General features: G+C 44.2%; 2 protein-coding genes across 2 annotated transcripts; one reads left to right on the plus strand and one right to left on the minus strand.

Annotated features, from left to right (window-relative positions):
• Positions 1-877: 877 nt before the first annotated feature.
• On the plus strand, positions 878-6,844 carry larp6a (La ribonucleoprotein 6, translational regulator a). The gene is made up of 3 exons (XM_085908192.1): positions 878-1,735; positions 4,270-4,468; positions 4,563-6,844. Exons 1-3 carry the CDS (start codon positions 1,020-1,022, stop codon positions 5,652-5,654), a joined length of 2,007 nt encoding a protein of 668 aa, XP_085764318.1. The 5' UTR covers positions 878-1,019; the 3' UTR covers positions 5,655-6,844.
• A 1,866-nt stretch (positions 6,845-8,710) lies between these two features.
• Positions 8,711-12,101, minus strand: tm2d3 (TM2 domain containing 3). The gene is made up of 6 exons (XM_085908583.1): positions 11,939-12,101; positions 11,597-11,698; positions 11,064-11,227; positions 10,794-10,968; positions 10,350-10,425; positions 8,711-10,076 (listed from the first exon to the last, which is right to left on the minus strand). The coding sequence occupies exons 1-6, from the start codon at positions 12,036-12,038 to the stop codon at positions 9,911-9,913; spliced, it is 783 nt and encodes a 260-aa protein (XP_085764709.1). The 5' UTR covers positions 12,039-12,101; the 3' UTR covers positions 8,711-9,910.
• Between the last annotated feature and the right edge of the window lie 198 nt (positions 12,102-12,299).

The raw sequence follows: 12,299 nt of genomic DNA on the forward strand, positions 1-12,299 counted from the left end.
AGAACTGCTGACACACTTTGCCAAACTTGTTACACTGTACACACAAAGTGGAGCAGTGTGTATGGCATGTGGTGCCTCCAATGAGTCAGACTAGCCACCAGCTGTGAGCGTGCGTGGCTTGCCAATCTTCGGGGACTCGGGCTGCTTCATGCAGGGATGGGGACAAAACTATTGTGAGTGATTGTCACCGTTTTGAAGCCAAGGACAAGAAACATGCTTGGAAAAGTGGAACGGTCAAGCTGCGACTATGACAAGTGTGAACATGTGGAAAAGGAAAAGAAATAAAAACATTTTCACGGCCAAGTGGGCGCTTTGTTTAACCGTGACCACAAAGCCAAGTCCTTGATCATTTTTTGGAAATTATTTACGATTATTAAAAGGACATTTTTTTTGGGAGAATATGTTATAACCTCGAAGTAGTCTAAGGCCACTGGAAAACAAAGTACACTCAAAGTTTTGTGTGACTAGTAGGGCAGGGTACGCTTAGTTTTTCCACAATGTCACACCCTTCAATTTTTAATGGGCTTTCCCTTGACCCACACATGAGTCAATTGAAGAAAAAAAAAAGTGGAAACCTCCAAATACACAAACTATTTCCTCTTTGGCAGAAGTTCTTCAAAACATCTTGGGAATTTTGATGGTTTGGTTTGAGGCAAATACATATTTCTAGAGCTAAAAGCAGAAATTAACAGTTTGAACTTTCAGCCTTAAATATATATTTTTTTTAATCACGTGCTCATTATTATCTATTTCCAGATGGACTTTCCCCTCGATCTTCTATTTTGAAAGTGCTCCCGTTAATCATCCCGTTCCTTTTCCTAAGGGGTCACCTGGTTGCGTGGCATAACACGCTGCAAGCCAATTATTCAATTAGCAGTCTTCAATTCTACCTGGTGCATCGTCACGGCACTTTCCCCCAATTAGATTGCAACACGTCCCATTTTTGTTCCCCTCCCATTTTAAAAAGACGCCTTTTTGAAAGGTGGAATTGATCTGATCATAAAAAAACAAACATTTCTATGCACGACTGTGCGGGGGGGAATAAATCAAAGATGCACGCTTTAGTGAACGCCTTCATGCGTTGCCTCTCCTTCCTGCTGCCCCCCTCCTGGCTGTGTGTCAGCAGCCTCTGCTTGTGGGCCAGTGAGTGCGAACAGACGCCGCCACGGCCCAATCCCAGAGCTCGCATCCGAACCACAAAGCCTCTTACATATGAGGAAGTAGCTGCAGTTGCCGCGGCGGTACACGGCGGTGGCGGTGCTGCTGCCTCCTCCTCCTCCTCCCCTTGCAGCCCGTCGGCCTCTCTCGCTCCAGGTTGCGTCTCGCCGGCTCCGCAGGCCGTTCCGATCTGGTTCGTGCTCGTGTGGCAAGCCGTGGAGCGCTTCTTGGGAGCTCCGTGGGTTCTCCTCCGTGAGAGTAGCCGTCGATCAACGTCGCGTCCTGCCCGCCTCTTTGATACGAGCTCGGCTTCCGGAGACGTCTTCAACCACTTTGGGGAGAACATGAGCGCGGCAGCGGGGATCTCCAGTCCGAGCACCAGCCCGTGTTCCCCTGATTCGTCTGAAGAGGTCATCACCGTGGACCATCAGCTTTCGCAGGAGATGGGGACGGTCACCATCACGGTCGCTATCCAAGCGGCCGAAGACGAGGAACCGGAGGAATTCTCGCCCGGTCATGTCGACTTTATCGGCGGTAGCTGCAGCGAGGATGAATTCGGAAGACACGACAAGTCAAGGTTGGTCACAATACACGCGCACTTAACACCATGGAAGCCCCTTCAAAGTTGAGGCGAGGTCAAATGAACCTAAAACCACAGTTTGGGCGTTTTAATGTTATTTCACAATCCGGCATTTATCAATAGTGGGAATTAAAGCACCAATTTAGTTTTTTATACTCAAGTACATCGGGGCACTTTTTCAACCAACTTGTTTTTCTGCATTTTTGTATTTCAAGCATGCAAACAATATAAGCGAGTGACATCAGCTTGTTTTTGATGGACTCATGCCTTCACCTCATTTTTTTTTTTGTGCGTTTCCATCTGATGCTAACATAATAGAGCAAGTACCAAATGGCTCAAAAATGCTTTTTTTTTTGTGGTGTTGTTTGTTCCACTTCTGGAACTGTGGTTACTGCAATTAAGCTGCATTTTGAGTCACTTGTACATATTTATATGAGGCAGGTGTCACCAGAGAGTACCAGGTAGAAAGAACCACATGAGCAGCCCGTGGAGATGCTCTAAAAATAAGTCGACCAGTCATGGGAAACATTGTCACGTCCTCGCCGTATTGTAAAAATGATCTTTTAAAAAAAAATGTAAAGTGTTTTTCTACCTTGTTAAATGATTAACATGATGACATATTCACATAAATGAATTTCATTTATTCTTAAAAGCTCTTTTAAGGTCATTTGAGCAAAGCGCCCGCAAATGTGATGACAACTGTAGAAGCAGAAGTCAAAGTTATTGCGACAAACGTGGTTGCTTGGTGGCAAAATTGACGATAAGCATTTTTTATGTTTGATCCAATGGAAGTGAGCACTTTGACCGCATGGTTTTCGTAAGACTGTGTAAGTGGCCATCTTCCTCAACCAGTTGGGAGGACAGAAAGCATTTATCATTTCTATCACTGTAAAAAAAAATTAAAAAAAATTGATCGCTAAAATAGTCATTTTAGTTGGAACAACTTGAAAGTATAAATTGACAATTATAGCAACAAGGTAGTTGTTTTTACTTAAAGTTTGGGCCAATGAGTTCTATTTCATTCATGAAAACATTTTCAAAATAAAAAAAAAAAAACATTTTCTTCAATTGTCCAACTTTAATATGAAAGTTTCTTGCCTTATTATTATTATTTTTTTAAGTCTACTACTGAAGAGTGTGGCAGAGCCCAGAGTCGAGACTGCAAGTCTCATTGTCACCAAACTACCGGACACTGGAGGGACATAAAGGCTGATACCTTCCCCTTAATCCCCCCCCACCCCCATTCACGTCACGTCACCACCTGCTATTTTTAGCCGGCCTCTTGAGAAGTTCCTACCTGGGCAGTCTGAGCACTGAGGCAAGCTTGGCCACGCCCTGATGGCTTTGTCGCACACAAAGCGCTTTGTGCGCCACCTCCTTCTCTTGTCACGTTGCCATTTTTATAGCGGGTGCCAGGAGACGAGATGATTGGTAGCTGCCATCTGGCTGCTTACTGCTTTATATCCTGCAATAGAGAATCTCCATTTATTATTTATTCACGGGAGGGGAGGGGCGGTGAAGAAGCCCCGCTGCGAATAGTGAAAACCCGCCAAGTAATTGCAACATACTTGCACCTACTCATAGTTTCAAATATGATATTTCGCTTTTCCTCAGCAACCTGTAAAAATAGCAGTTTTCAAGCGACAACGACACTTTTGCCATCTTAAGATTCTGAAGTTGTTCGAGAGAGGAAAGAAAATGTAAACATGTGGTCAAGACTAAGTTGGGACTATTAAAATGTGGCTATATGAATTTATTTAGAAAGGCCAGTTTTCTGTCTAATTGAAAATATGTGCTTTGCTGCCATCTTGTGGCAACTTAAAGTATTTCATTAAAAAAAAAAAAAAACAGCAGCAGAAGTGTTTTTCTGCTGCTGGTAGATTCCCCCAAAATCCAATCGGTGAGTTTGTGAACAGTGTGAGGGTTCACATAACTGTTTCCTTTTCCTATTATTTCCCGTGGGAGATTCTGGAATGCAAACGGTTGGATGTTGGAGATTCCAGAGTATTATCCGAGTCACGTCTTCTCGTCGAAAAGGCTCGCACGACTCTCATTCGAAGGCTCGTGCCAGCTGTGCGGTCAGCTTGCTCGAAAGCCGAGCGAGCGAGAGATGAAGCAAGAGTGTGGGGGGAGGGGGGGGGGGGGGATGCGGAGGAAGGCGATGAGTCATCTTGACAAAAAAATTCATTCACTTCTCATCTGCTTGTTTGTACCAGACTGCGTTTAAATTTACGTCGAGGGAGGGGGCGAGGCTGGCAATGAACTGTATTCACATGGAGAGGTCCTGGCACTAAGACCTGTGATTCACATTGGGTGTTGCGCAATAATGCAATTCTGTCAGCGACTAGTAAGTTGATTGTTTTGAATGCAAAATATAGCGAAAGGAGATTCTCTGAGTGGGAGAGCCGTCTTCCCACGCATACTGGACATGGAATGATCCAGAATGTTCCACACGACACACTACAACACAATCTGTTCTTTCCGTTTGTTCAATTCAAATAATAAAACAGAATTGCATCATCTCAATACAGCGGTGCCGGGACCAGCGGCGGGGAGCTGGAGGAGGAGAGCTGGCAGCCCCCCGACCCGGAACTCATCCAAAAACTGGTGACCCAGATCGAGTACTACCTGTCGGATGAAAACCTGGAGCACGACGCCTTCTTGCTAAAGCATGTGCGGCGGAATAAGCTAGGCTTTGTCAGCGTCAAGTTGCTGACCTCCTTCAAAAAGGTAATAATGGCTGAGAAAGAAATCCATAAATCCGTAGACATGGTCTTGGGAGTTGTGGGAATTTCTCAAGAATAACCCCGTGTCGTTTTTGTAGGTCAAACACTTAACTCGCGATTGGAGAACAACGGCTTTCGCACTGAGGCAATCCAACCTCCTGGAGCTCAACGACGAAGGCCGGAAGGTGCGGCGCAAGTCGGCCGTGCCGGTCTTTGCCAGCGAGTCGCTTCCCAGCCGCATGCTGCTTCTGAGCGAGCTGCAGCGCTGGCCCGAGCTGGCCCAGCTCACGGAGAACGGGGCCGGAGAGAGCTGCGGCGCTCAGCAGGAGCAGCTGATGAAGCTGCTGCTCAAAGCCTTCGGGACGTACGGCGCCATCGCCTCGGTCCGCGTCCTCAAGCCGGGCAAGGACCTGCCGGCCGACCTGAAGAGGCTGAGCGGTCGCTACGCCCAGCTGGGCAGCGAGGAGTGCGCCATCGTGGAGTTCGAGGAGGTGGAGGCGGCCGTCAAAGCCAACGAGGCCGTGGGCGGAGAGGACGGCGGGAGCGGCTCGTCGGGCTTGAAGGTGGTCCTGATCGGCACCAAGCCCCCCAAGAAGAAAGTCCAGAAGGAACGGCCCGGCGAAGAAGCGCCCCCCACGGGGATGCGGAAAAGCCGCTCGCTCAACAGCCGAGTCCGAGAGCTGCAGTACCACGCGGACGACTCGGCCTGCAGCTCCTCGGACACGGAGAGCACGCCCACGTCGCCGCGGCCGGCCCGTAAGTCGCAATCCTGCAACAAGCTCAGCCCCACGGCCGCAGGTGTTGCCTTCCAGAACAATCACCTGTCACCCCGCAACAGTCCGTGGTCCAGCCCCCGCGCCAGTCCCTGCATCCAGCGCAAATCCGCCCACTCCCACAAATCCCCCTTGGTCACCCAGGGGCGGCTAAGCCCCGAACCGGGGCGCCGCTGGGCCGACTACTCGTCCGACAGCAGCTTGACGCCGTCGGGCAGCCCGTGGGTGCAGAGGCGCAAGCAGGTGGCCTCGCAGGAGAGCAGCCCGGTGGGGAGCCCCATGTTGGCCCGCAAGATCCAGAATGCGGACGGGCTGCCGCCGGGCGTCACGAGGCTCCCGCGGGGCCCCGACGGAACCCGAGGGTTCCACTGCGGGCCGCTGGCCGAGAGAGCCAAGAGTGCCGCCACCCAGACTTAACATGTGAAAAGCATCCAGCTCGTGCCAAACCTGAGCACCTCCCCCCCCCCTCCCCTCGCCTCTTATTTGACACTGTAGATTTATTTTTGTTGAATGTCTCGTTCTATTTTTATACAAAATCTTATGTTGACTTGGCGACATTATTTCTTCGCTAATGGGAATTTGAGTGGATTTAATTAAGTTGTCATTGCTTCAAGAGAACTTCCACTATGTTTACCTAAAAAGGAGTCAGAGGAGCTCCTTGGGTTTTGTGTTTTGGCCCCTGTTTTCTTTTTAAATACAAGTCTTAATGTGTCCAAACCTCAAACGATGGAAGATGTATCGACATGTACGTGGAGATCACGTTATGCCTTTTTTCTGTTTTGGTCTATCCACTGCATTTTTACATACTGTTTGAACGGAAAGTCGACTCCAAAATGTTTACAATATGTTCTTTGAGTCCGCACTAGTCGAACAAAAATAATTTTGATAAATACTGCGTTTGGGGAATATGTATTTAGCAGCAAAGTCCACCTGTTTTATCCAGCTCAGGGGGCGGCCATTTTGCCACTTGCTGTCAACTGAAAATGACATCACAGTTACTCAAGTAATGACCAAGCAGGGCTCACTTGTTTTCTGAGCTTACTTGTGATGTTTGCATGTTGAGCTGTGATTGGTCGTCAACTAAACCCTGTTCATTCGTTGATGTCCTTTTCAATGGACAGTAAGTGGCAAAATGGCCGCCCTGCGATGGATACAAACGGGCGCATTTTGCTGTTTAATTGATATTCCACAAACGCAATTTGCATCAGAATGTTGTGATTAGATTAGTGGAGCCGCATAGAACATTGTTTTTGTTTGTTTGTTTGTTTACTTCTCCTAAAACCAAGCTCATACGCTCTATCATTGAGGCTGGACAGTACATTTCTTTTAATTTCCACTTTTTTAATTTAATTTCAGATCCGCTTTTGGCAATGGAAGTATATTTGTTCAGCAAGTTGCTGCTTTTATTTATTCATTTGTTTTTTTTTTGTTTTTTAAAAAAAAAAAACAAAGCTTTGTTTCTCCTCAGCAAAGGAGTGAGAGCGAGGGATGCTCAGGTCAGGTTAAAAAAAAAAAAGAGATGCTCCTGTGTTTGTCCCTCAACACCTGAACTGGGGTTGTTTGTACAGTGCAAATCCTGTTGTGCAAATAAAAGCACTGAAACCGCATTTGCCATTTTTGCTGTCACAATGATTCGACTGTGGAAATGATTATAGGTGGAATGCCGACTCGTTATACAAGAGTTCTGGATTGGAATGAGAAACCATTGCGCTGCACCAGAAGGTATGTTTGTCCTCACAAGGTGTGGCTTTAAAGACATTACCGTCAAGAAATAATTTTTGTCACATGGAAAGGCCATGTGACAATAGATTTATTCAAAACATTTATGTTGATACGCCATTACAATATGAAAAGCCCACGTTCCCCTTCAATTAGCATCCATGCGAGACTAAATGAGAGCAAAAAAAAAAATCTAAAGACGGCGCTCGCGGCTTTTTATAGACTGTAATTTCCACAACTTCAGGTGGGCTCTGGATGCACCATAGCAACCATGAGACCACACACAGCGGGGCACCGTTTGACAAAAAAAATGAGCGTGGGGGGAGTTAAGACTGCGGTCGGTGAAAGTCAATCACAAATGTTTTTGGAATGAAAACAATAGTTTGACAGCGAGTGAGGATCTTTTGTAAAATAGGAATGAATTCATTTCCATTTTGTTGCCTAAAATGAAAAAACATGTTTTTTTTTTTTTAGTCAGACATTAGCACATGATTACACCATCATTAAGGGATGCTGAAAGTAATTGCCAGGGTATGATTAAATGGGATTATTATGATTATGAGGGGTAATAGCAGAACGTTACGCCCCCTTCATCATTGTCCCATGGACTATTATAAATAATTTGCCATTTTTCTCACTAAAATTCAGCTCATTCAACCGCTCCAATTTATGTTATTTTTCAAGACGCATGTTTCTGATACTGAAAAGTTGGGCTTGTTTTTTTTTTTTTTATCTATTATGGTTGTTTTTTTTTTGCAAAACATTGTGTAAACAGGGATTGGTCTTCAAGTACATTTCCAAAAAGTGAAATAAAATGTCTTACACTTTCTTATAAGATTTTAAAATCTTAATTTTTATTTTGTTTGACAATAGTAGTTGTAATTGTTTTTAGCTAGCTAGAAAAGCTATAATTGTGAATTTTAATACTTAGTATATATATATATATATATATATATATATATATATATATATATATATATATACTAAGTCCTCGCCGTTTGTTTTATTTATATATATATATATATATATATATATATATATATATAGTATATACTAATATATATAAATTTTCCTCAATTTAATGCAGTTCTAAACATTTTAAACTATTGATGTTAAACAATGTGACGAGAATGTTGAAGAAAAAAACAGTCCTCCAAATCCCCTTATTTTGCTAAACAGTTGGAGGTCGACTATTTTAACATGTAATCATTTGTATTACACAGCTCACAATACAACAGCATGCATGCAAATAACCACAGGGCAAATATTTCTTCCGTCATGAGAAATAAAGGCGAGCATTACCAAGTTCCTCAGTTCAGCTCAGGCCAAAACTTGAGGGGGGGGTGGTGTCTTTGGCCTAAGGCCAGCATAACGATGAAGACGAATTAGGGTGGAGTGAATTTACTGTGGCCTGAGCGCAACTGCCAATGGGAGGGTCGCTTTTTTTTTTTTTTTACACCCTCCTCCCTCCTTGCTGCTGTTATGCAACATGTTTTCCAATGACAAGAGGTTTTTGGAAGACGTGGGGTTGTTTTGTGTTGTACCTGCCAGACGTGAGTCACAAATTACAATGACCTCTGCTATAAACACAAATAATTCCTACGAAGTTCAACCCCTTCAATGACAATGATCAATTGCGTAACGACCAACATTAAAAGTATGTCGCGTGGTGTACATAAAATAAGAGTTGTGGCTTTGACCCTGAGCCTGTGCACGTCCTCACAATATTCATTCAATATTCATTTAAGAAAAAACAGATTTCACAAGTTTTATTTACACAACTCAAAAATATGTCATTTACAGTGTTTTCAACAATAATTAAATCCACATGAACATTTATTGCACACATTGGCAAGAAAAAAAATCCTGCAGTGAGCTGGAGTTCTGAATTTGCTTGCTTATGATGTCACTTCCTATCAAATCCTATGATCCTATCAGCTGCTTATGTGCAACACAGTAAGTGTGGTGGGAAAATGAAGCTTCAAGGTGATTCATGAAGCAGTTGTATTCATTTAGCCCTCTAGATGGCACTCTGTCCAATGTAGGACGAAAAGCACACTGACTTGCCATTTCATAAATCTACCTTTAAGAAACAGTGCCCCCTGGAGGAGTGAACAAATAAAACTGGTTCATGAAGCAAAGTTGAAGCTTCATTTTCCCATCACTATGCACAAATACACAGCTATGCGTCATCCAGGACGGTGGCAGGCATTTAAACTCTTCACACCCTGGTTCGGGCGTAGCAGTATAACCTTCCGCAGATGTGATGGCCAAAAAATTAGGAACTCGTTGGGTTGACCTTACACTCTCAATTCATTTTCATTCAGCCTTGGTGAAGGTCCGCTCTTGTTAGTCTTAGCAATAGATGACTTGGATCTAACTTAACCTCTAAAAATGGAAGTGTGCCAGGTCAATTTTCTTAACAGTTGTGGCCTAAACCTCTGTGACAGCTCTGCCACCGAAGCCAGAAAACTGTTAGGTCGACTTCCTACCTCGATTTTGCAAAACCTTGGTAAAATGCCAATTTTAATCACCAGTGTGAAAGCAACCCTATTTTGTCAAAATGCTCCTTTTATAACAACACTCATTGTATTCCTCAGCATGTTGGCGTCAACTGTATCCGTTCCACCTTGTGCTGGGTGGAAGAACACTCGCCAATGAAGTTTGGACATAGGACCATCTTGGCGGCTGCCTTCAAGTAACGAGTTCCCGCCAGGATGTAATTGCCGATTCCTGGTGGTGGTAGAATCCTCCATCTGCACGCTCGCACCAGCGGAGACTGATTAGGATGGAACCGGCGCATGTGCGTGCGTCTTCGTACTCGGGTGTGAGGCAGTAAAAACACTTCCTGCGTGTTAGCAGATGGGAATGCCGGGGCGGTGCTGAAAACGTGGTGTCGGGAGAGCGGTCCTTGGAACGCGAGCCGGGCCTCTAACATCCGAACAGTTTTTTTTTTAGATGTAGAGAGAACCATCCGCCGGTCCCACGTAACCCACGGCGATGAGAAGCACGTCTATCAAAGTCCAAATGCCCAGTCCTCCGAAGCTGAACAGCTTGCCCAGACCCTCTCGCCACTGGCCCAGGTAAAATCGATCGGCCCCAAAACCACCCAGCGTGATGCTACGCCACAGTAAACACAAACAAAAATAAACACATAAGTGGCTTGATGCTTTGTCTTTTTTTTTGGTTTACATATGCAGTATTCACCTTTTTATTACGATTACAATAAAAGAGTAAAACAGCTAATCGGATGATTAAAAAGAAAATAAAACAATTGGTTCCTTCAGCCAGAAATATAATCATATAAATATGGGAAACAGAGTGAGACGGTAGAGTGAGGCTGTCTAATGGCTACACAACTTCAAATAATTGAGAGAAACATTTTGGTTTTACCTGAGTGCCAAGGCCGTGGACCACTTGTATCCTCCAGTCCAGTTGCAATACAAACGCTTCTGAAAGCGCCTCTTACCTGTAAATAAACAAGTCTGAGTTCATCAAACATGGCAAAGACCTAAACCAGAAGGAGAAGAACTTTAAGGAAAATGGGATTTTTATAAAACCCTTGTTTTAAAATGTTTTAATACATGACTTTCTAAAAGTTATGACATGATTTGTTTTTCTTTAAAAAATCATATTTAAACTCTACCATATATCCGGATGTATTTTTATTTTAAATGATTCATAAAAATAATAAAAAATTCATATTCTAATAGCTTTTTCTATTTCATTGTCAGGCATTTTTAAGCACCAAATAAAGTCTTCTGTATGAAAACATGAATGCAACACAAAACTTATCAGCTAGAAAAACAGCCGCCCAGTGTTGCAAGAAGGCTTTACCTAAACAGTGGACATGTTCCATGACGTCACAGGTGGCGTTGTAGCGCTGCCGGGGGCAAGCCACGGTCATGCAGCTGGTGGAGTTGGAGCAGCGATACTGTGTGGGGTCCAGTTGCCAGCAGAACTGACAAGTGATGGAAAGAGAGAAGTTGCTTTGCTGCTGGCCCGACTCTCCCTGAATGGAACGCAAAAATAACATCAGTGGTGAGACACAAGAAGCATGACTCAAAGTACAGGGGGGGGTGAAGAGGAGAAAAAAAAAAGACTCACAACACAGTGAACGCCCTTTTTGGCTTTACAAGAGAAGGAGGCTGGTTTCCCATAAGTGCAATTGTGTTGGTAATTGCATTGTATGCAATCAGCTGGCAAGCGATTGCACGGACCCCCACTGGGACATTTGGAGGCGTAGCTCTCCTCATTATCGGCAGGAGAAACTGCAATCAAAGACAGGAATGTAAAAAGGAATATTTGGTCCTGCATATAAAATATGGAGGTAGAGATGCCGCCGCCTCATTTTTGGACTCGATCAAAAACTTTTGTGTTTTGTCTCACTGAAAATGCAGAATAAAGTAAACATCTCTTTAGTTTTTGTTCTCCAGCAAAATGTGGCAACAAAAACAAGAAAACGCGTATTTGGCCATTTGTGAGAAATGTGATCATGCTGATTATTGTGAAGTGATTTGAGTTCGCTGATGCTTGTGTCCCAAATTATCGCTCGCAAATCAATCCATTCATCCATCCATCATACTGAGTACATCGCGTCAATGAAAACAGTGTAGTGGGTGAATGAGTGAAAACTTTACCCGAGGCTGCAGCAGGCACAACCGGGCTGGTGATGACCGGGCCGTGCTGGGCATCTCTGGTGTACGGAGGCTCCTGGCCGACGTGCGGGGAGCTCAAGTATCCTTGACGGGCAAACACAAGCATCATTCATGGCGGTTAGCGTAAATCTCTTTGGAATGTGAAAGGATGTAATTCGCTTCAATGGAAATAAACGTCACCTTAATATGTCAAATGTTATGGACAAGTGTCTCTCCCCTGCGCTAACTAGCCATTTTGAGTGTTAGCCTGAGCCGCTAGCACAAGATAACCGCGCGACGGCATTTACAGGTACACTTTACACAACAAACACAAAAAGAACATACCATTGACACACTGCAAAAAAAGCTCCGTGTACAAAAGGAGTCCAATTCCGTAGCTTTTGAGTAATCGCCCGCGGTCAGGTCGCCACTGTTGACAAGCCATTTGTCGCTTCCTTTTCTTTTTTTTCCTCGTCGCTTGCTTGCTTGTAGCTGTTGGTGAAATAAGGCGCATTGTTGCCCCCTATGGCCAGCACATGAACTACAAGGATATCATATTGCATGTACTATGTATAGAATTTGATCCGTTTTGAAATTATACTGTTGAAAATATACTTAGGCCTTACTTATCAAGTGTTATTGTCTCCGAATTATTTGTTTTTATTTGATATCTTCATCACTTCTTATACATCCCTTAAAAATGAGA

The sequence above is a fragment of the Syngnathus leptorhynchus genome, chromosome 3 (genome assembly GCF_054491065.1).
Source record: "Syngnathus leptorhynchus isolate UIUO chromosome 3, UIUO_Slep, whole genome shotgun sequence".
Lineage (NCBI taxonomy): Eukaryota > Metazoa > Chordata > Actinopteri > Syngnathiformes > Syngnathidae > Syngnathus > Syngnathus leptorhynchus.